The 24481-nt window shown below is 50.1% G+C and overlaps 2 protein-coding genes across 2 annotated transcripts; one reads left to right on the top strand and one right to left on the bottom strand.

Moving 5' to 3' along the window:
- The first annotated feature begins 2796 nt into the window (after positions 1-2796).
- Positions 2797-4800, top strand: LOC123113241 (universal stress protein PHOS34). Its single transcript, XM_044534438.1, has 4 exons — positions 2797-3121; positions 3995-4104; positions 4192-4310; positions 4414-4800. Exons 1-4 carry the CDS (start codon positions 2938-2940, stop codon positions 4499-4501), a joined length of 501 nt encoding a protein of 166 aa, XP_044390373.1. The 5' UTR covers positions 2797-2937; the 3' UTR covers positions 4502-4800.
- A 209-nt stretch (positions 4801-5009) lies between these two features.
- Positions 5010-8317, bottom strand: LOC123113234 (DNA-directed RNA polymerase V subunit 7). Its single transcript, XM_044534426.1, has 2 exons — positions 8175-8317; positions 5010-5770 (listed from the first exon to the last, which is right to left on the bottom strand). The coding sequence occupies exon 2, from the start codon at positions 5758-5760 to the stop codon at positions 5233-5235; it is 528 nt and encodes a 175-aa protein (XP_044390361.1). The 5' UTR covers positions 5761-5770; positions 8175-8317; the 3' UTR covers positions 5010-5232.
- Positions 8318-24481: the final 16164 nt, after the last annotated feature.

A 24481-nucleotide genomic window follows, 5' to 3' on the forward strand; every position in this document is an offset into this window, starting at 1 on the left:
ATGAGAGATTGTTGGATTATATATGCGCTTAAGCTCATATAAGACAATAATCTATGGTTAATCTCTAAGACCCATTTAGGTACATGGCAAGTGGTGTGAAGTTTAGTACCATACTGCTAATGGAGTGAGAGCGACACCCCTTTATAAGGGTTGCTCTACCACATGCCATTAGAAGCTTGGGAAGACGAGTTGTACATGCGCGCTCCTCCTCCGCCGCCATCCGCCTCGCCTCGTCACAACGCGCGCGCGCCGCGTGTTTAGGAAATGAGCCGCGTCGAATATTATTTTTTGCCGGTCAGGAATGGTTATTTTTGCCAGTGCAGCGACCTATTTCAGTTCACTCACTCCCTCTTGCACAACCCTATCCGTCATCTATTGTTTCTGTCTCTATGCTGCTTTTGGCGATCCCATCCCGACGACCGCGTGCACGGTTGGTTGGGAGAGCAGGTGCCTCTGGAACCCTGTCATTCGAGATCCTGCCCGGGAGAACGACAATAAAGTTTTTGGGGAGCGTCTCGATGCGACTGCTCCTGATCCGTTCCCGTCTCCATCTGCCTCTGCTTCCACTACTACCCCTGCATCGACTCCATGGCTGACGACGAAGCCGCCAAGAAGAAGACCTCGGCTGCTGCCGAGGCTGCCGCCGCGTTGGCCTGGCCAACTAGTGGGTATGACTCGTTCATCCCCTATCTACTTGTTCACGTGCTGGCCGTATATATACTGTTCATAGAGAATTGTATCTGTGGCTATTGTTGTTTTGCCAGTCTGTCTGTCCCCAATAATGAACTCTCGCTGACCGCGCCCTATAGGGATCATCGAATCGTTTTCCGGTTCTATGTACTTTACGTGCTCGCATGCTTAGGTATCGGTATGAGATGCATACCGTATTTGCTATGTTTACTGTATACTCGTGGATTAGATTAATCGGGAATGTGCTAATATTTCCAAGTGTATCATTGTTGGAACCCTGTTCAAATCGGTCCATGGTCAAATACGATGTCTGTTTTAGAGGTCCATGCTAAAAGTAAACACTTCCTCGTAAAAAAAGTAACCAGACCAAACTTTTCAGCGCAAACCGGGAAGAAAACACCAAAAAGAGGAAAACACTTCCTCGTAAAAAAAGTAAGGACGCCGATAAGTGTCACACGTGTGGGCGTTAGGGAATCCGCCCACACATTTTGTGTGGTGTGTAAGAGGAACAGCCCACACACCTACGTGTGGGCAAAACAAGTAATGCCCACACACACCCTTTTTTCCCTCCCAATCCCTCTCACACGCGTGTGTGTGGGCGAAGTAGATAACGCTCACACGCCCCATATGTCAGGTCTTGTACCTTCTGGTCCCGCACGCCACGCGTGACAGTCACCGCGCGCCCGCAGTTGACATGCTCCAGACCCTCGTCCATGTTCGTTTAACTGCAGTTGCCATGTCGCTGAACTACGGTTGCCATGTCGGACAACTGCAGTTGCCATGGTTGCTCAACTGCAATTGCCATGTATGGTCTGGTCTAATGTGATTGTCATGATTTCAAAACTTTAGGAGTTGCCCCATACTAACACTAGGCAGTTGAGAGAGTTGCCATGTGCTCACAAGCATGCTATGGCGTTGCCATGTAAAAGAAAGAGTTGACATCTGCTTACGTCCATGTTAGGGCAGTTGCCATGTATCATGCAAAAACACATGGCAACTCGGTAAAGAGAGAGTTGCCATCTGCTTACGTGCACACTAGGCAGTTGCCGTGTACGTACCCTGCAAAACACATGACAACTCGGATAAAAAGAGAATTGCCACCTGCTTATAAAGCACACTAGGGTAGTTGCCATGTGCGCTGCAAAATATATGGCAACTAGCAGCTTGGGCGTGGGAGAGGAGACGGTCGTGTGAACGAGATGGCAAATACCCACACACTAGCCCTTGTGCGTGCATAAAAAGTGGCGTGTGGGCAAACTGTTGAACGCCCACACACCAGCCCTTTCCGTGTAGTGAAACGGCCGTGTGGGCGACCGGGTGAACGCCCACACACCAGACCAGTCCTATGTGGCACTGAAAACATGCCAAGATTCGTGCGCTCACGAACGAACGCGGATCCACGCGTGTGAGCGAGATGCAGACACCCACACATGTGGGCGTTAACATTTTCAGCCCAAACCGGGAAGAAACAACCGAAAAGAGGAAAACACACACAGGAGATTGTGACGTCGATCTCCAAATATCCGTCGGCACCTTCAGTTGTCCCCATCAGAGCTGATGATCGCTCCAGAAGCATACAGCGCCGTGTACCGGCGCCGTGCCATAGTCGCGCAGCACTTGGCATAGTAGTACGCCTGCTGGCATATATTTGGTGGAGAGAGAGAGAGAGAGCGAGGAGTCCACAACACCATTTCTTTGAATTGGCAGATACTAGAAACATGTTTCTCTTGAACATGATTCTTGTAGTCAGTGGGGAACTTTCAGTTTCTCTACAACTGGCAACAAAAATAACCAAGTGGCGAGTATGAATATCCAGATTACAAGTTCAGAAATCCATAATCCCCGCAAGGAAATCATGACATTTGTCCAGATTACAAACAAACTTGCAGCTCGAAAGCATCTTGTAGATTTTATACTCCAAGTTTTTGAATTTTTTTCCATATTGCGAACAAACATTAGGAGAAAGAATCTTTGCAGGAGGCGGAGAGGGAAATTTCCAAACGTGGCCCAGCGGGTGCGCATGTGGGCGCCCTCAATCAATCACGCACACATGCCATGTACGAGTAGCACCGCACCGCGTCAAACAAATATCCTCTGGCCGACAAGAGAAGGCCACCACCCCCGTCGTCGTCGTCCTTAATTGTTCCTGCGTCTCCCCACTTCTCCTTCCAAACAGCGGTGCCTCCACCACCACCACCACCACCACCCAAGAGCCGAGCGAGGAGAGGAGAGGAGAAGACATCGACCATGGCTGCGGACGGCGAGAGGTGGGTGGGCCTGGCGGTGGACTTCTCGGAGGGGAGCCGCGCGGCGCTGCAGTGGGCGGCGGACAACCTGCTCCGCGCCGGCGACAACCTGCTCCTCCTGCACGTCCTCAAGGACCCCGACTACGAGCAGGGCGAGACCCTCCTCTGGGAGGCCTCCGGCTCCCGTGCGTACCAACCAGACTCCTCCTACTCTTCCTCCCTAGTCCTCCTGCTCTTGCTACTGTACCGCGGCAGTTATATACTCTACTTGTCTGCCTGCTTGCTGATCTTGATCTTAGTTTCTGGTCGCGCCCACCAATCACCCCGACCCGTGCAAGATTCCGATATGTACGAGCCGCGTCGGCGCAAGGGGTAGCAGTTGCCATGATCCGCACGCGTATGTTCGCCGATGTCTGTTGCCTACTTGCTTCTTGTCTTGGAATTAATTGGTCTGCCTTTTGCTGTACTAGAGCAGAGCAGCAGCAGCAATATCCTGCTCTGGTCGTAGAATTTGTTTTGACCGGATTTAGGAGGGGGTGCTAGCGAAGACAGAGCATGGCTTGTCCGGGGAGCGGTTGGCAACCGATGTTCGCTCATTCTGCTCTGTCCACGGGGCTTTCCTAGGTGTCGCTTTAACTCTGGGAGAGAGCAGCGGCGCAGATTTCGGTTAGCCAGATGGCGAATTGACCACCCGATCCTAACTCTGGATCTAACCATTTCTTGTTAAGCGCGCTTGCAAATTCAATTACACAGGGATCATGATTGCTGATTGTCATCCATCAGCTCATCCATGGTTCTGTAGTTAGCTAGATCATGTTACATGTGCTCATCTGCATGCTATGCTATCTATGCTATGAACAGTGTTAAATATGGACGCATCAACGAAGTAAATTAGCTGTTCATGTGACCATGAATGGCATGTGTGATATTCCTGGTCCATGCAGTTTACATGTGCAAGATCCTAGCATGCTCACACCTTGTTTATCTAAATAAAGTTGTTTTACAACTGTGGCCTACTGCTCAGTGCTCGCTGTACTCGTTTCTTTCTTCCATTTCAGCTTTGATCCCCCTCTCGGAGTTCTCTCACCCTTCAACTGCAAAGAAATATGGGGTGAAGCCTGATGCTGAAACACTTGACATGCTCAACACCATAGCTAAGCAGAAGGAGGTGACCACTCCACACCATAATGTATCACCATCGTGATCTCCTTGACACATTTGCTTAACAAGATTCCGAGTTTTCATTTTTCGGCAGGTTGCTGTGGTTTCCAAAGTCCTGTTTGGAGATCCCCGCGAGAAGCTGTGCCAAGCCATCCATGACATGCCCATCAGCTGCCTGGTCATTGGGAGCAGGGGCCTTGGCAAGCTCAAGAGGTTGCGACCACCGACCAAATTGACCTCCAAACTCTTCTTCAGCCACATTGTGTGTTTGTTTCATCATAATAGAGTGCTGATCTTTTGCATCTCTGAACTGCAGGGTGCTCTTGGGCAGCGTCAGCGATTACGTCGTGAACAACGCCGCCTGCCCGGTCACCGTTGTCAAGCCAGCGAGTAACCATGCCTGATCTCATCGTCGCAAATGTCTACATTTGTTTTAGTTTGCTGGAGTCCTATATATCCAGTTGGCCGCAACTTATTGAACCATCCAGTGTTATTTGTAATAATAATTGACAATTAGCCTGTGGATGATTCCCAGGTTGTGTAATCTGTGCATGTGTCCTGTACATCCTGTACATTTGTGTGCTTATCTTCAGCTTAGCTTTTGCACCCTGAGTCAGGCCGTGCTGCTGCTTGCTGCATGCGTGATGTTCATACAGTTTCTAGAGTCTGAATAAAATGGATTCGATTCTGCTGTTTCTTTTTACGATGGACAGCCATTTTGCCTGGGCTAGCAATTCCGAGGTCCATTGCAGATGCTAGTTACTTTAAGCACTGGAAGAAAAGTCACATTACGGTTGCATCTGATACCTCAATGGATCATGATGATAAATCTTACTGGCGTTTGTATATGCTTCAAGCAAGATCAAATAGGAACCATGCAAGCAAGTAGAAGGCCACAAACACATGCATCCAAGTTAAAAGTGATATGTTCCGTCATAATTCACACTACACTGATGAGTTAAAGACATGGAGCTAAATCCCATTGTCATCACACCCTACAGCCTGCATCAACTGCGAAAAGTCACGGCAACCAGCCAACCATGTTCCATCGGCCATCACAACAGCGAAGTTCATCCACCACCACCAGGATAACAAAATGTACAGCAGGGGCCAGGTTTAGCATCTCCGAAGCAGCTCACAGCGGCCCGAGGAAATCACCAGCCAGCGACGCAAGGAGCTGGAACTGGCGGTCAGCCTCCATCCAGCGGAACCCCATGACCTTGAAGCGCACGGCGGTGTCCCTCTCCAGCTTCGAGTGGTCGTTCATGAACATGGGGTTCTCGCCGCCCATGTACTTGTAGTCGCTCATCGACTTCTCTGATAGGAAGATGCTTTCGATCGGCCCAGATTTGAGGAAGACGCCGTGCTTCAGGATCTTCTCCACGGAGCCGACCAAGATCTCCCCCTTCATAGGCCTCTGGGTGATGCAGGTGAATGTGACCGGGAAAAGAACGTCTCCGGTCAGCTCACGAACCTTCCCTTCAGAGATCGTCTTCAGCTCGTTTACAGCAATGTAGTAGCCATGCTCCTTGGAGGCCTTCCTGTTGGTGACGTCCTCCAGAAGACGCACGATGATGGACTTGCGGAGCAGCAGGCCCTTGGGGCTCAGCTGGTCTGGTGAGATCAGCACGTTCCAAGACATCTCCTCCTGAAGGAAAACCATGGTTGACTACCTGCCAAAAGTCAAAATTGTACATGAATATCAGCCTTCAAGTGGTGCAGCAATTCTTCACTGAATATCATAAGGAAACATGCTTAAGGTTTTACAGGCAGGCAAGAATTTAAAACGCATTTCTTCTGCTATAGAGAACACACAGTTGCAAATATACTGTCATAACATTGAAGGTAACTAGTAAAATCCTAAAGAGGCAATGCCATTTCCACCTTGTGTATTAAGACCGTCACGTATCTACAACAACGTATTAGGCATGCTACACTAAAAGCTCAAAACTATGGGTTTTCACTTCTACGTTATACTTCTCAGAAATTTATAGTTCGTTGCTATAAGTTGTACTCTGCAATTGCAGAATAAGTGTGGTTTTGGTCAATTTATATAAATGCATTAAAAGAGTTGTGCTGCGGCATACTTATATAGAAACTTCGCACAAATCTCAAAATAAACTATAGTTAACAGAAGTAACCTCGACATTCTTTTCTCATTGCAGGGAGCAGGAACCATTTCACCACGGGGGACACCAAGGTAATCAAACAACTCTATGTGCATTTGACATGCGCAGACATACCGGTTTTGGGCCCTGTGAGGGCTAACCATGTATACAGAAGTTTGTTCCTGCTAGTTCATTTGCCTACTCGCAACTCAAAATCAGAGAGGACACTTCTTGCAGCGGTCCATTAGTGTGCAAAGATTTCAGAAATTTATCAACATTCAAAGGCTCCAACTATTAGTACCACTAGATTTCTACCATAATTGATGCTAACTTTAACAGGAGGCATAGCATTAAATTAGGAGCAACAGATAAAATCCTAAAGAGGAAATAAATGTCTTTCTACAAGCGACTGGGACAATGCCCTTTCTATCTTTTGTATTAAGACCGTTATGTATCTACCGGTTTCACCGCGCAACCCATTTCACAGAACAGCACACCAAAGTAATCAAACAACTCTATGTGCATTTGACATGCGCAGACATACCGGTTTTGGGGCCTTTAACGACTAACCTTGTATACGGAAAGTTTGTTCCTGCTAGTTCATTTGCTTACTCGCAACTCAAAATCAGAGAAGACGTTTCTTGCGGCGGTCCCTTAGTGCGGAAAGATTTCAGAAATTTATCAGCATTCAAAGGCTCCAACTATTAGTACTACTAGATTTCTGCCATGATTGATGCTAACTTTAACAGGGGACATAGTCAAATACAGTGACCAAAAGGCGGGCATGGATTTACAATGGCTATCAACATACTGACCATGAATAGATATGTGCTTCCTGTCGGCACAAAATTCTGTGCAAAGTTTTTTTTTTTAGAATCACCGGGGAGGAAGTTTCCCCATCTGAATATAAAGTGGCCAACATGCCAAGAGTTTGATCTAGTTTATAAGGAAAACCGGATCAAAAACCGATCATAGCAGCCCAGTTTATAAGGGAAACTAGGCCAAAAAACGCACAAGCGACAAAGCCTCGTCGACCACACGACACAAGGCTACAACCGCACCAAAACACACACCCTCGGATCCGGAGCCGCCGCTCCGACTTCCACCACTCGTAGGCAAGCCGCACCGCTGCAGAAAACTGACGCCTTATAGCCCATGCTACACGAGACGCCCGCCTGCAGACCACAAACGACGCGCCAAAATCCGAGGCCACTGCCTCGATGTGCCAGCCAGACCGACCCCTCGGGTCGCATCGACCGGGTCAACGAACTCGCTACCTACACAGCACCAGGTCGCCACCCACACAATGCAAAGGCACAGCCCTGCCCCATAGAGTCATGAATGCAAATGCATTGCAATCCGAGGCCGCCGCCTTGGCGCTCATCCACCAAGGAGGTGCAAGGCTTTGTTAGGAGAGCATGAAAGCATTTCGAACAAAATTAAGAACAAAAGCAGCAGTATATGCAGAACTAGGTCCGGTGTCGGATAACTAACAAAGGAGACATTACTGAGGGAGGGCACCAGATCATCTTTCCTGAACCTGCAACATTTCAGACTGAAACGCATACAATTTCAAGTGGAGTTTGGAACCTGCGAAAAATTTCCTGACCTGGGCACGGCATGAATAGAGATCTCGCATGAATAATACTACGTCTTTAACCCCGTTAATAACCAGGGAATGCATGGATGGACTAGAAGCAACGAGTGGGGTTTCTAGGACTTCAGGTAAACCCCCAAAATTTGGGGGAAAGCAAGTTTCTGCAAGAACAATCGAACCTAGAACGCGACTAGATGGGTCCTTGCAAAGAAAGACTCGGGTTTGGTTGCTCGCATTCAGCAGCGAACGAGAATCGCGCGTTGGTTAGGAAAAAAAGGACAGGAAATCCCCACGATCTCAGATTTTAGGTTAAAAGAGCAGCAATAGGCAAGGGGAGAAGCGGATAAATGTAGACAGGGGAGAGGCTGTTACCTGAACGCCGCCCCTCGCCAGACCTGTGGTTGCCGCCGCTCGCCGGCTAGGTCGCGCCGCAGGTGGTTGGGCTCTGTTGCGGGTCGCCGCTGTGTCCACAGAGAGAGAAATGGGAAGAGACGAGAGACTGGTAACAGGTACTCCCTCCGTTCATAAATACTTTGTCCTCGCAAATGGTTGTATCTAGACTTATTTTAATTATAGATATATCAATTTTATTCATTTTTGAAAATAAGTATTTCTGAACGAAGGGAGTAGCTATTTACATCAAGATGGCATGCCTCATCTTCTCCCCGAAATTATGGCTGCTGCCATCACACATTGTTTTTTTAACAAACCAGAGGCGCCCAAGGCGTCAAGTTTCATCAAACTTTGCTGAGGGATAAGTTTTCTTTTTTGAGGGTTGCTCAGGGACAAGTTACAACATGGATCGTTACTGTCGGATTTCGGGTTCCGACAAAACCCTTGAGGTTTGAACACTGGGGTGCGCACGAAGATCTCTCTCTCCCTAGATCGCTCTCACTGCAATCACAAGGCCTAGCTCGACGAACCCAAAAAACAAGAGACACAATAGTTTATACCGGTTCGGGCCACCGATGTGGTGTAATACCCTACTCCAGCGTGATGTGGTGGATTGCCTCTTGGGCTGAGGATAAACAGTTACAAGGGAAGAACAGCCTCCTGAGGAGAGGTGTTCTTGTGCTCGGTGAGCTTGTGTGGTAGAGGACGATCTAAATGATCCCCCTTTCTATGGTGGTGGCTAGTCCTATTTATAGAGGCCCTGGTCCTCTTCCCAAATATTGAGCGGGAAGGGATCCCACAACGGCCAAATTCGAAGGGAGACAGCTAGTACAAGTTATCCTGACTAAAGGTGGTCTTCGTCTGCCAAAGGCTCTGGTGGTGACGCCGTCTTGGGCTCCACGGTGACCTCTGTCCTGCCGTCCTGCTGGTCTTGGACTTGTTGCACCGATATGGAAACCTTTGACTGATGCCTCGGGACTCCTCGCCTGCGCTTTCCCCTTTAGCACCAAAGAGGAAACGAGGACACTGCGCCCGCTGGCGTCCGCCTGGCTCCAATCATCATGGCTTGCGTCACAGGAACCTCGCGAGGTGTCCCTTGCCTTGATCTCTCCGCCCCTCGCGAGCCAGCCTGGTGCGGCCGCTCGTGAGGAGGTCTTGCATCGTTCGCCTCGCGAGGCTTGGGCCCCTCGCGAGGGTCTTGAGTGTTTGTTGGTGAAGATGGGCCGTACATGGCCGCTGGTGGGGCCATGCTGTGGGCCACAGGCAGGCAAGTTCGGGGACACCCGTTCCTAGGACGCCGACAGTAGCCCCCGGGCTCAAGGCGCGCTCGGACTTGGCTTCGAGGCGAAGCCAAAGGGCAAGTGCGGAGCGCCGCGGACCCCAACAGCCTGCGGCCCCGCTCGATGCGTGACGACCGATTGAACGTGGCAGCCCCGCTTCCCCATACAGCCTTGATATCCGCCTGGCTAGGCGGCCTCGGCGTCCTACACAGTTATTTCCCCATTGTTGGCAACGCACTCCCCAACTTCTCCGCTTCTTCGAACCTCAGCTTCCTCTCCCAATCCGACCTGAGCTCAGTCATTTCCAACGCCATGGCACCGAACCGAACGGAGAAATGGAAGAAGCCCCTGTCCTCAGCCAGCCCGCCTCTGGCCGTCGAGCCCGCCGTCGGCCGATCGCGGGTGCTCAATCGGGAGGCCATGGACAAGGTTCGCCCTACGCTCGCCACCAGCTTCAACGAATGGGGAGGGACGGTGTCCTGGCCTGCGTCCCGAGTTTCTGTTGATAGAACAACCACCGAGGTCCAATTCTTCATTGACGCCCTGTGGGTCGGCCTGGTCCCTCCCTTCTCCGCCTTCTTCAACGCCGTGCTTTTTCATTACCAGATTCATATGTTGCACATAGATCCCCAATCTGTCGCTCTTCTTGCCATCTTTTCCTTCGTCTGCGAGGCCATGGTGGGCATCACACCCTCCGTGGCCCTTCTGCGCCATTTCTTCTCGCTGCACCTGACCGACCACGGGCAATGCTCGGGGTGCTTGAGCTTCCAGGCCGTGGTGGCGACGGCCGGCCCAGGGATTGACTTTGAACTTCCGCCGCCCGCGAGCGGGTTTCGGACGCGGTGGGTGTATGTGGATGTCGGAGTGCTCAACTCTTTGCTCTTGCCTCCGTCGACGCCCGCCGTCCCCAGCTTCGGCTGGAATAACGAGAAGCTTGCGAGCCCCCGCCTCGCCTTCGTCTGGCTCCGGTTGAAGAGGCTGAAAGATCTTGGCTTGACTGCGCCCATGGTGATGAAGGAGTTCCTCCGACGCCGCGTCGCCCCACTCCAGCGCCATTCCCAGCCGATGTTGGCCCTGTTTGTCAGCCAGGATCGCATGAGGCTTCAGGAGTCGGGGCTTCCGCTCGAGGCGCAAAGAATGGTGCTCGAGGTCCTGGCGGGCGACCCCTCGCCAGCCGATATGCCACTGGAGGGCTGTCTCTTGTACTGCTGCTCAAACAGGGTGGAGTTCACCGGGCAGATGCCCCCCTTTGATGAATGGGGGCTACGTCCAGTAGGCCTTGAGGGGTCCCGCGAGAACCCCGTCACCGTGGTTCCCCTCCTTGTCGTCGGCGTCGAACTTGCCCCAAGAGTGGACGCAGGGGGGCAAGCACCACTGGAGGCCAGAGGTGTGGGTTCCGAGGTGTCAACGCCGTCCGTGGCTCCTGAGGCGCCATCTCTAGGAGCCCGTGACTCTCGCTCTGGGGTGGCAGTTGAGGGGGCGACACAATCCGCTGCTCCTAAGGCCGAAGCTCCCGAGGCCCTAGTAGGTCATTGCGAGGCGGAACCCGACGACTCTCCCCAGCTTGGCGCTCCTAAGGTCGCTTCCTCGGGCGCTTCACCAGCCGCGCCCTGCGCTGGTCGCCACGTCCAACGCTTCGGCCGGCTCCGTGTAGACTTTGATGCGCTCCGCAAGAGGAAGGGGTCCCCAAGCTGCAGCAGCGGCGCCTTCCGGCCGTTGAAACAGAGGAAGTACATCGCCATAGATGAGTAAGTGCCTTATCTTTGTAATTCCTTGAGTGCTACTTCCCTTCCTGATGGTGGCTCTTCAAGATCCCTTCTGCTAAGGCCGTGAAGCCTCCTGGGAAGCAACCTCCTCCTGCCTCGAATCTCCCGCTGGCCTAGAGCGTCCCAAGCCAGCATGCCACCCCCGGTGCGAGGTCAGCCGGAGAGGCAGACACGCTAGCTTGGCGCCTCGAGCCCGCGCTCCTGCCATCTCTTCTTCGTGGCATCGCCAGGGGTACGATGATCTTGCCGAGGGCTCCTCCTCTGGTTGTAGACGGCGGCTGGATGGCTTCGGTCTTGGTTTCTTCTTCGAGTAGCGAGCCTCAACTCAACCGGGCTCTCGCTGAAGCCCAGTCGGCGACCGTGGGGGCGCCATCCCCCATCCCCCTGCGAAAAGGGGGCGAGCCGCTTCGGATCCCGTTGACGACCCCCGCTGCGGAGGACGGAATCGGTCGCGCGCTCAAGTTTGCGCACGAACGGAGTGTCGTCTGCCACGAGCTCTTTCGGGAGGCGATGGGCGCGAGGAGCCGGCTTGGCGGGGAACTCGTGGATGTAGACGTGCGCCTCGAGGCCGAGGGTCTTCGGCTGATGGAGGAGCGACATAAACTGAAGGTGGCCATCAACCTCGGGCGCCACCAGCGCGAGCTTGATACTGCGAAGGTCGCGGAGTCTCTTGCGACCTCACATGAGGCCTGCGCTCGAGCCTTGGAAGAAGCCCGGGAAGCTAATCGTCGCCGCGACATCGCAGAGAAACGCGAGTGGGAGCTCCAAGCCTGGAGCGCCTCCTTGGAGCAGCAAGTGAAGGCGCGCAAGGCCGCCCTAGCGTCGATGAAGGGGATGCCTGCCGAGGAGGAAGAGATCCTGAAGCGCGAGGAAGCGCTGGCACTGGAAGCCACGGAGCACAGCCTTGAGCTTGAGCGGTTGGAGACGAGGGAGCGCCAAGTCGCCCAAGCGGAGGATGCTGTCGGTGCACGCGAGGCCAGGGCCCAGGAGGAGGTCGATCACCGGGTGGCCGAGGCTCGCACGGATCTTGTGGGTAGGTACGACCTGAAGCTGAAGCTTGTGGAAGCCGAAGCTGTGGGCAGGACTACTGCCCTCAAGTTAGGGTTGGCTGAGGCGGGACATCACGAGAAAGCCGCCGCAGCCGCCCTGATCTCAGTCCAAGTTGAGCTGGCTTCCGCCCGTGCCGAGCTGCTTTCTCTTCAGCAGCGGGTCGCCAGCACCGAGTCCTTCGCGCAACAGAGCAGGAAGGAAGCGCTCTGGCGGTAGACACTGGAGCGCGTGCACGCCCCCATGCTCCAAAGCCTCAGGATCAGAGCCAATGCGGCGCTGGGCACCATCTGCAACGAAGATGCCCCTCATCCCCACTCGAACGATTACGCCAGTCGCCTCCTTTTCTTCACCGATGTGGTGACACGCCTAGAGAATCGATCCGAGAGGGCTCGCGAGCTTGTTGAAGAGAGGAGCCGCGGCCTGCTCAGGCGCGCGTTCTCCCGCGTCTTCAGCCACCTCCAGAACACCTACCCCAACTTCAATTTTGACGCCGCCATTGCCCTTGTGCTTGAGGCCATCCGGGGCGACCTGGGGCGCTGGGTAGAAGACAATGTGGATGCTCTAGTCAGGGCCTTCACCTCCGAGGACGACGCGATGGTGGTCGCGACGGATGAAAGTGATGTGGTCGACGATGGTGTGGGCGACGCCGGCAATGGTGCCAGCGACGCGTCTGAGGGCGACCCGGAGGACGCGGTGAGCGATATGTCCGATTGAGCATGTGCTTCCTTGTTGTTGACCCTGCATGTGAAAGCTCGGGCACGACCCTGAAAGTTGTAAGAGCATTTTGGGAGGGGGAGCCCCTCATGTAAACAGATTACTGCCTCTATTCATTAGGCCAAACTGGAGATGTGTTTTTATGAGCCCATGAGTCCCACCGCGAGCTTACTGCTGCAGTTTACCTTAGTCAGGGCCAGTTCCAAACCGGCTCATGAGGTCATGAGCTTCTGAGGGTCCTGCCAATCCGTCCGAGAGGGCCTTGTGAGGAGCAAGCGCCAGCCATGGAAGGACGTGCGCGCAACGCGTGTGCGCCGCGCCCAACCACCGCTTGCAAGGAGCTCGCGAGGGGGGAGGCAATACGCGCAAACTCCGAATCAACGCAAGGAACCAGATCGCAAGAAAACGCACGAACGATAAAAGACACCCCCCGCGCACACCAATGAAAATTCAACTTCAAACTTAAATCCAAAGCCAGAAAACAGGGCTAGAGAAAAGAGATTAAAAGCAAATGGCCGCGTCCGGCGCCTAGTCTAGTCTTCTTGTCTTCTCACCAGCACGGAGCTAAGTGCTGCCACTAGGATGTGGGAGGGAGCCCTCGAGGCCTGAGGACGGCACTCCAGAGACTCCGGGGCATGTACAACCCCACTCATTATTACGTCAGAGTGTCACGAGCGAAGACCTTCACAGGCGCGAGCCTTACTTCATATCGCCGGACGAGGGGCCCGCCTTGCGCCACCCTCGACCACCATTGGGGCGTCCGGAAACCAAGACGAAGCCAAGGGGCAAAGGGAACGCCAGCGGCGCCCTCGGCGACCACGGGTCCTTTGTCGGGGGAAGGCTCGCCAGGACCTCCCCGGCAGAGGGCCTACCTCCGGGGGATGCCCTGCTCTGCGCGATGCGGGGAGGGGCCTTGCTCCCGACTCCTTCCCTGTAGCCCCCAGTGCGCTCCTCCTAGTGGAAGGGAGGCTGTCGAGCTGGGGCCACCGTCTGCCGCTGTGACCTGATCCTCCTGCGACCATGGTTAGCGTAAGCTTGCTCCTGAGAGATTAGTGGTACCCTGTAGCTGTTGTCGCCAGCATGGTCGGTGAGGCTCCCGGGAGGCTCCTGGAAGGCCTAAGCTTCTAGCGCCTCCTCCTCCCAGCCTGGCTCGAGGAACGAGCCGGGGCCGTCTTCCAGTGTGTACTCCTGAGTCCATCATGCGGGGCATGTAGGCCTCCGAGGCCATCGCCCCGAAGACCTCGTCGAAGTGCCCCACGCTCCACGTTGCCCAGCCTAGCGCGCCACCCTAATGATGGTAGGGCGGCATCCCGCTGGGGCCGCGGGTGGCAACACTCATGCCCGCGCTCATCGGAGGTGGCGCGGGTGCGATTGGGCGTCCGGTGCTGCTAGTTGTGCTGGTGTCAATGAAACCTCCTGGCGTGCCTGGGGGCACGCGGGCACGGCGAGGCCCGCCATGCGATCTGGCCACGGCCTGAGGTGTAAGCAGGGAGCAGAAGGGCGGTGCTCCCAAGGCCGTGGCATCCAGTAGCTCGGCGACGCACTCCAGCAATGCATCCCGGCCGCTCTCCATCAGTCGGCATCGCAGCAGCTCCCGAGCCACCTTGAGCGTGGCCCTCATGTTTGCTTGTTCCCGTCGGGTGTGCGGCGCCGTGGCCGCAGCGTAGCTTGAGGCCCTTGCGGTTGCCCGCGCTTGCCGTGGAGTAAGGGTGGATGGCATTTGACCGCGCCGCCCGCGCCCCACAGCGTTTGGCGGTGCAAGTGCCGCCTAGGGTGCAGGGTTGAGGTCTTCTTGGGTGGACGACATCGCCCGGGCTGGCCAAGCTGCCCAGCGGTCAGCGTTGGTCCTCGGCTCGCCGGACATCGGAACCGCGGAGTGTCGACGGATCAACTGGTGGAAGAGAGGCTACGACGCACCCCTACCTGGCGTGCCAGATGTCGGATTTCAGGTTCCAGCAAAACCCTTGAGGTTCGAACACCGGGGTGCGCACGAAGATCTCTCTCTCCCTAGATCGCTCTCGCTACAATCACAAGGCCTAGCTCGACGAACCCAAAGAATGAGAGACACAAGAGTTTATACTGGTTTGGGCCACCGATGTAGTGTAATACCCTACTCCAGTGTGGTGTGGTGGATTTCCTCTTGGGCTGAGGATGAATAGTTACAAGGGAAGAACAGCCTCCTGAGGAGAGGTGTTCTTGTGCTCGGTGAGCTTGTGTGGTAGAGGACAATCTGAATGATCCCCCTTTCTATGGTGGTGGCTAGTCCTATTTATAGAGGCCCTGGACCTCTTCCCAAATATTGAGCAGGAACGGATCCCACAACGGCCAAATTCAAAGGGAGACAACTAGTACAAGTTATCCTGACTAAAGGTGGTCTTCGCCTGCCAAAGGCTCTGGTGGTGACGCCATCTTGGGCTCCATGGTGACCTCCGTCCTGCCGTCCTGCTGGTCTTGGTATCGTTGCACCGATATGGAAACCTTTGCCTGATGCCTCGGGACTCCTCGCCCGCGCTTGCTCCTTTAGCACCAAAGAGAAAACGAGGACACTGCGCCCGCCTGGCGCCCGCCTAGCTCCAGTCGTCATGGCTTGGGTCACAGGAACCTCGCGAGGTGTCCCTTGCCTTGATCTCTCCGCCCCTCGCGAGCCAGCCTGGTGAGGCCGCCCCTGAGGAGGTCTTGCATCGTCCGCCTCGCGAGGCTTGGCCCCTCACGAGGGTCTTGAGTGTTTGTTGGTGAAGATGGGTCATACAGGGCCACTGGTGGGGCCATGCTATGGGCCACAGGCAGGCAAGTCTGGGGACCCCCATTCCCAGGATGCCGACAATCACCCCAAGATAGTTCAGCATGCAAGAAAAGGACATTAGAGTGACTATGACCAAGTTTTTTTGTGAGATGACTTTGAGCAAGTTTAAGACAACTAAGGCATGATCTACTTGACTAGTAAGAACCATGTGAGCACAATTGTAGATCAATAACTAAGATAAACGCTCCAGGTTGCTATCTCATCTCCCATCTAGAATGAGAAGAATTGATGCTCCTGAGAGTTGTTGCTTTATCCAAACTCAAGTTATCTGTCAAGAAAGTTGCTCCCTGTAGGCCAAGATGCCTTTCAACGGTAACATAAGACAAAGAGCTCCAACTTCAGCAGATAATGTAGCTAAGACTTAATCCATAGAGGCTTGAATCTCATCCACCACCTGAATGGGAACTCCAAGACTTGTTGTCGGAGATTGGCCCCTGACAGGATTACTTGTGTTCTTTCAAGACGCATCCAGAAAAGATCTTTTTACCTGTAATAAGAAGATCACGAGCTAAATTGTGCCCCTACATAGGCATCACATTAGAAGTAGTATTGTTCATGTTCCGATCCAAATTAGGAAGGACATTCTTGAGGTCCTCCACCAACTCTCTGGAAGAAGATATAGTCTTCTCCATGAAGTGCACCTAATAAGGCATAGAGATCTTCCTCTGAAAAAGACAATCATTCCTATTTTTCCAAAGGCACCATAAGAAAGTGAAAATATTATGGAAAGAAGCATAATGTAATTCATAGAAAGAATTTTAGTAATGATGCATTGCAAAGTGTCCGGAGGAGCTACAAAATTGTCCACCTTAAGGTACCATTGATGTCTGAACCAAACTACATTAGCAAAAGGATACAGAAAGAAAAGGTGAACTTATCGAAAAAGGGTTTCCCCTGCTTTATATTATAAAGCAACCATGACCAGTTACAATCAATGCAAACAACGCAACACCACACCACACCACACCCCCACACAAAACACCCATGGCCGGATACAATAGGTAAAGGAACTGTCACAAAGCTGAGCTCAGCTGAAAGTGTGTTATATCGACTAGAGGGGGGGGGGTGAATAGGCGATTTTTACAAATTCGTCACTGAGGAATTTCGTGGTGAGGAAATTCCTAAGTCACGAACAACTAGCAGCGGAATAAGTACTTAGATGCAAGCATAATAGAGCAGTAGCACAATCATCATGATAAAATGAAAACAAGCATAGAGTACAAGTAGCATAAACACATGATAAGCAGGCTAAAGACAAACTGACTGAAGAAATAGGATTTAGGAAATTGTGAAAGCCTTCAGTCAAAGTCTTCAAACAGTAACGATCAAGTACTTCAACACAAGAATGAGGAAATGAAAGGGTTGAGGAAATAGAACCAGTAGCTCGGTGAAGACAGTGATTTGGTAGACCAGTTCCAACTATTGTGACAGTCGTACGTCTGGTTGGAGCGGCTAGGTATTTAAACCTGAGGACACACAGTCCTCACCATATTCTCCTTGAGCTAACGTCACACAGACCTTGCCCAAACACTCGTGGTAAGTCTTCAGGTGACTTCCAAAACTTCACAAACTTGGTCACTCGGCGATCCACAATTTCCTCTTGGATGATGTAGACCATGACGCCTAACCGTCTGGAGGATGCACAGTCCTCAAAGGTAACAAGCGTTGGTTCCACAAAGGAACAATCTCTTCAGTGATGCTCAATCACTTTGGGTTTGTAGGTGTTTGGGTTTGGTTTTCCTCACTTGATGATTTTCGCTCAAAGTCCTCGGAGGATGGGATGCTCTCAATGACAAGTGTCAGTTTCTCACGGAGCAGCCAACCAGCTAGTGGTTGTAGGGGGTGGCTATCTATAGCCTAGGGAGCAGCCCGGCATGATAAGACATAAATGCCCTTCAATGCTATGACCGTTAGGTGGGTAGATATTTTGGGACAGCTGGCGCATAGCACAACAATGGTCAAAAATTTGACTATCAAATTCCTCGGGGCTATCATGTTCCTCACTTATAGACAATCCGCACTGGCGAATTCCTAACTCCTCAATCAGAACAAATTCCTCAAAGACCAGAAGATCTTCGTCTATGTCACTGAAGAAATTGACTGAACCGTATGAGATTTCCAATGGCTTCACTCAAAAGGATTGGTAGGTGTAGGATTTTGAGATGAGCATCACTGGAAACTTTTCCTTAGTTTTACCTCGACCCCCTTTAACAATACGGTGTTACTATGACTCAAGAAAGAGAAAATAAAACTATGAAAACAAAAGTCTTCACGCCTCATAATCCTCGCATGAACAACAAGTCTTCAGGATCACACCAAATTCTTCACTTTCAAAGTCTTCAGAAAGTCAATGTCTTCAGTTGAAGACATTCATTTTTAGGGGTCGACTTTCTCTGTAAATATCAAACTACTGATAGACTTATAGACCCATGTACATTCACAAACTCATTAGTCCCTTAACCTATAAGTTTTCAATACACCAAAATCACTAAGGGGCACTAGATGCACTTACAATCTCCCCCTTTTTGGTGATTGATGACAATATTGGTTAAGTTTTCAACGGGTATAAACATATGAAGTGTAAATACTGATATTGAAGAATATGATTGCAAGATATAGAAGAACTCCTCCTGAAGATGTGCATAAGTGAGGAATTTGCTTTGAATAGCAATGCACATTGTAGAGTAGAATCATGGAGATCTCCCCCTATATCTTGTAAATCATACACGCATTTAACATATGATATGAAGAATTTGAAATGCATGATGAAATATGGTGTCTGACGTAATTCAGCATGCGTGCATTAACATATATGAGGAAATAGCATGCAAAAGAATAGATCAAAAGTATCAGACCACCATCGAACTTAAGTTTACAACTCGATCAACAAAAATCTTCAGAAGAACGAGAGTTGTAACTTAGTAAAAAAAATGCCCATATAATGGACCCTCTTGAAGACTAACTCAAATTTCTCCCCCTTTGTCATCGAATGACCAAAAGGGACAAAAAATGAGGACTAACACTCCTGAGAAATATCATCATGAAGACGATGGAGGAGCGCCAGTGTTGTTGGGGTCGTCCATTGAAGTAGGGCCTACCGCAGTGTCGTTCAAATCTTCATGTTCATTAGTCTCGCGCAATGAAGAGTATGAACTGGCCACCAAGTGAGGAACTTTGACCTTCTTGAATTTCTTCGAAGGTGGTTGAGACCAGTCAAAGTCCTGCTTGAAGCCCATTTGCTTGAGATCTTCTTCACCGTAGAGGTGAGACAATACAACCTAGGTGCAATCAAAAACTTCATGGAGGTAGTAATGGTTCTTCTTCACAGTGTTCTGCGTGATCGTCATGTTCTGAAGAATTGAACCAAACTGACGCTTGACCCATTTGTGGTTGCGATCGACCTTCTGATGAAGACTAAGGAGAAGCTCATGATCAATCATCACCCTTGGAGCAGTGGCTTGAGGGTTTTGCTTTGAAGCATTTGCGGAAATATCATGTGTGACAGAGTCATCATTGGTGAAATATGAGGTAGCTTACGAAACTGTCCATCCAATGGATGAGTGCCTTCATCAATGACAGCAGCCTTGCCCTTCTCATCAGCTAAGGAAATAGTCCTTTTGAGGACTTCAATTGGGGGCAAATAGCTTAGATGATTTTGAAAATTAGCCTTGTAGTTGATTGAAGACCTTGATCTGATGAATCTCATGATCCAAGGAGCGTAAGACTTCAATTCAAACGGTGTCAGAGCAACATTGGCCAAAGTCCTCATGAAAAAATCATGGTAGTTGATAGGAATACCATGTATGATGTTGAAAAGCAGATTCTTCATGATGCCAGCAACCTCTTCATCATCAGAGTTGTGGCCCTTGATCGGACTAAGGGTTTTGGTCAATGTTTTGTATACTGTCCTTGGCACATAGAGCAATTCCTTGACGAGGAATTTGGTCCTTGGAGCTTGGCCTAGCTTCAATGGCTTCATCAGCACTTGCATCAGATGGTTGGAGAGCTCAGGTTCATTATAGAGAAGCACTGCACCTTCTGGAGGAGGACTGACTATGATGGCATGAAGCAATTCAGAGGCTGGTGCTTTGTTGTGAGTATTTTCTGTCATCCAGTCCAATACCCATGAATTTACATCTTCAATGTTGCCTGTGATGTGCAGCATGGCATAGAACTGAAGAATGAGTTCTTCATTCCAGTTGTAGATGTCGGTGCAGAAATTGAGAAGCCCAGCGTCATGTAGAGCATCGAGGACTGGCAGTGACTCCATGTCCACATGAGGAATTTGCTCATGGTCAAAGATCTTGTCTTTCTCAAACAGTAGTGAGGAATAGAAGTTCATTTGACTCGCTGTCCAGAAGCACTTGCGTCTAAGTCTTGCAGAGTCATATGGATTGAATCAGTGAAGAATTGATGTTCATTGAAGAAGTCTTCAGCCTTGAATTCCACTTCTTGGAGTGAGGATTCTGTGGCTTGGGCTGAAGATTTGCAGTTGATGTCTTCACAGCCTCTGGAGGTATAGCCACTGGAGCCACAAACTGAGGAATTTCAGGAGCAATGTCATCAGCAGCAGCCTGGGTCTCCATTTCTTCAGCAACATAATCATCAGCTCCAGTGGCTGGAACTTCTTCAGGAATAATGAGAAGAGATGCTTGACGTTCTTCAGGTCCCATGTGAATTTCTTCTGTTTGAGCAGGGGACTGAGGAATTTGTTGTAGTGGTGTGGTCAGTGGTGAATTGGGGTGATGACTTTCCCAGTAGTCATCATTCAGAATTGGAGTTGTAGACCCAATATCCACATCTTCATCTTCCTCATCAATTTCTTCAACGCCTGCCTCTTAAGCTGTGAAAGTGCATTATATTGACTAGAGGGGGGGTGAATAGGCGATTTTTATGAATTCTTCACTGAGGGATTTGCTGGTGAGGAAATTCCTAAATGAAGAACTACTAGCAGCAGAATAAGTACTCAAATGTAAACATAACAGAACACAAGCATGGTCATCATAATGGAATGAAGACAAGCGCAGAGTATAGAAAGCGTAAACACATGATAACACAGAAAGAAGACGGACAGACTGAAGAAATTGAACTGAGGAAATTGAGAAAGTCTTGAGTCAAAGTCTTCAAACAGATATGAACAGGCACACAACAACAGAAATGAGAAAATGAAAGAGTTGAGGAAATAGAACCAGTAAGCTTGGTGAAGACAATGATTTGGTAGACCAGTTCCAACTGCCATCTCAGTTGTACGTCTGGTTGGAGCGCCTGAGTATTTAAACTCGAGGACACCCAGTCCCGGACACACAGTCCTCACCATATTCTCCTTGAGCTAAGGTCACACAGACCTCGCCCAATCACTCGTGGTAAGTCTTCATGTGACTTCCAAACCTTCACAGGCTAGGTCACTCGGCGATCCACAATTCCTCTTGGATGCTCTAGACCATGACGCCTAACCCTCTAGAAGAAGCACAATCTTCAAAGGTAAAAAGCGTCGGATCCATGCAGGATCAATCTCTTCAGTGATGCTCAATCACTTTGGGTTTGTAGGTGTTGGGTTTGGGTTTTCCTCACTTGATGATTTTCGCTCGAAGTCCTTGGAGGATGGGATGCTCACAAATGACAAGCGTCAGTTTCTCTCGGAGCAGCCAACCAGCTAGTGGTTGTAGGGGGCGGCTATTTATAGCCTAGGGAGCAGCCCGACATGATAATACATAAATGCCCTTCAATGATATGACCGTTAGGTGGGTACATATTTTGGGACAGCTGGCGCATAGCACAACAACAGTCAGAATTTTGACTCTCAAATTCCTCAGGGCTATCATGTTCCTCACTGTGTAGGCAATCCGCACTGGCGAATTCCTAACTCCTCAGTCAGAACAAATTCCTTAGAGACCAGAAGAACTTCGTCTCTGTCACTAAAGAATATGACTGAACTGTATGAGATTTCCAATGGCTTCACTCGAAGGGATTAGTAGGTGTAGGATTTTGAGTTGAGCATCACTTGGAAATTTTTCCTTAGTATTTCCTCGACCCTTTTTAACAGTACGGTGTTTCCTATGACTCAAGAAAGAGAAAATGAAACTATAAAAACAAGAGTCTTCACGCTTCATGTTCCTCGAACGATTACCAAGTCTTCAAGGTTACACCAATTTCTTCACTTTCAAAGTCTTCAGAAGTCCAAAGTCTTCAGTTGAAGAACTTCATTTTTAGGGGTCGACTTTCTCTGTAATTATCAAACTCCTCGTAGACTTATAGATCTGTGTACACTCACAAACGCATCAGTCCCTTAACCTATAAGTATTCAATACACCAAAATCACTAAGGGGCACTAGATGCACTTACAATCTCCCCCTTTTTGGTGATTGATGACAATATAGGTTAAGTTTTCAACGGGGATAAATATACGAAGTGTAAATACTGATGTTGAGGAATTTGATTGCAAGATATAGAAGAACTCCCCCTGAAGATGTGCATAGTGAGGAATTTGCTTTTGAAGCATTGCACACTTGAAGAGTATAATCATGGAGATCTCCCCCTATATCTTGTAATTCATACACGCATTTGACATATCATATGAAGAATTTGAAATGCATGATGAAATATGGTGAATGATGTAATTCGGCATGCGTGCATTAACATTAATGAGGAATAAGCATGCAGAAAAACTCAGCAAAAGTATCAGGTCACCATAGAGTTTAAGATTACAACTCGATCCAGCAAAGTCATCAAAAGAACAAGAGTTGTAACTTAGAAAAAACGCCCATATAAGATAGACCCGCTTGAAGACTAACTCAAATTTCTCCCCCTTTGTCATCGAATGACCAAAAGGGTTGAAAATGAGGACTAACGCCCCTGAAGAATATCATGATGATGGAGGAGCGCCAGCGTTGTTAGGGTCTTGAGTCGTTGTAGGGCCTGCCGCAGTGTCGTCCAAGTCTTCGAACTCGTCCGTGTCGCACGATGAAGAATATGAGCTGGCAACCAAGGAAGGAACCTTGACCTTCTTGAATTTCTTCGGTAGAGGAGCAGACCAATCAAAATCTTCCTTGAAGCCCATTTTCTTCAGATCTTCTTCACCATAGAGATGTGACAGAATAGCCCAGGTGCGATCAAAAACTTGATGGAGGTAGTAATTGTTTTTCGTCACTGCATTATGTGTAGAGGTCATGTTGTGAATAATAGAGCCAAACTGACGCTTAACCCATTTGTGGTTTCAATCCACCTTCTGGTGAAGACTTAGAAGCAGCTCACGGTCAGTCATCACACGAGGAGCAGTGGCTTGAGGATTTGGCTTGGATGCAGAGTCATGAGTGGCAGAGTCATCATTGGTGGAATAAGATGCAGCTTTGCGGAACTGACCATCCAATGGACGAATACCCTCATCAATAACAGCTGGTGCCTTGCCATTTTCATCAGCTGAGGAATATGTCCGCTTGAGGACTTCAATCGGGGGCAAGTAGCTGAGGTGATTCTGAAAGTCAGCCTTGTAGTTGAGTGAAGACCTTGTTCTGAGGAATCTCATGATCCACGGTGCGTAAGGCTTCAGCTCAAAAGGTGAAAGTGCAACATTCGCCAGAGTCCTCATGAAGAAATCATGATAATTTATGGGGATGCCATGCATGATGTTGAATAGCATATTCTTCATCATTGCAATAATTTCCCCATCAGATGAGTCATGGCCTTTGATAGAACTCATGGTCTTCATCAGAATGGCTTAGATGGTTCTTGGTACATACAACAATTCCTTCACGAGGAATTTGGTCCTTGGGGCTTGACCAGGCTTCAGAGGCTTCATGAGTACTTGCATGTAATGAGCAGTGAGTTCTGGCTCATCATACAGACAACAAGCACCGTCAGGTGGAGGACTAATTGGCAGGGCTCGAAGCAATTCAGAGGCCGGTGCCTTGTAGTGAGTGTTTTCGGTCATCCAGTCCAACACCCAAGAGTTAACATCATCATCCTCACCTGTGATATGCAGCATTGCGTAGAACTGAAGAATGAGCTCTTCATTCCAGTCAACTATGTCTGAGCAAAAGTTCAGCAAGCCTGCATCATGAAGCACACTGAGTACTTGAGAGAAGCAAGGCATTGATTCCATGTCCACGTGAGGAATATGCTCATGGTCGAAGACTTTGTCCTTATTGAACAACAGTGAAGAATAGAAGTTGGCCTGGCTGGCAGTCCAGAAACGCTTCCTTCTAAGACGAGCATTGTCATAGGGGTTGAAGTCAGTGAAGAACACATGCTCGCCGAAGAAATCATCTGCCTTGAATTTTTGCTTCTTTGAGAAGGGATCCTTTGGCTTGGACTGAGGAGTGTCAGTCAATTGCATCACCACCTCAGGAATCACAATCTCAGGATCCACAGACTGAGGAATTTCAGGCTCTTCTTCAGCTTCAACCTGGGTCTTCAATTTTTCATTCACAATTTCTTCAGCACTAGTGGCTGGAATTTCTTCATGGACAGACGGGGTTGCATGAGGTTCTTCAGATCCCATTTGTACTTCAGTAGCAGCTGGGGACTAAGGAATTGCTTGGAGTGAAGTGAACATTGGAGAGTTGGGGTGCTGACTTTCCCAAAAGTCATCATTCAGCACAGGTGTGGTACAGCCAATGTCCACATCCTCATCTTCCATTTCTTCAACGCCGGCCTCTTCAGTAGTGAACTGAGGCA

This window comes from Triticum aestivum, chromosome 1B (assembly GCF_018294505.1).
Source record: "Triticum aestivum cultivar Chinese Spring chromosome 1B, IWGSC CS RefSeq v2.1, whole genome shotgun sequence".
In the NCBI taxonomy this organism is placed as follows: domain Eukaryota; kingdom Viridiplantae; phylum Streptophyta; class Magnoliopsida; order Poales; family Poaceae; genus Triticum; species Triticum aestivum.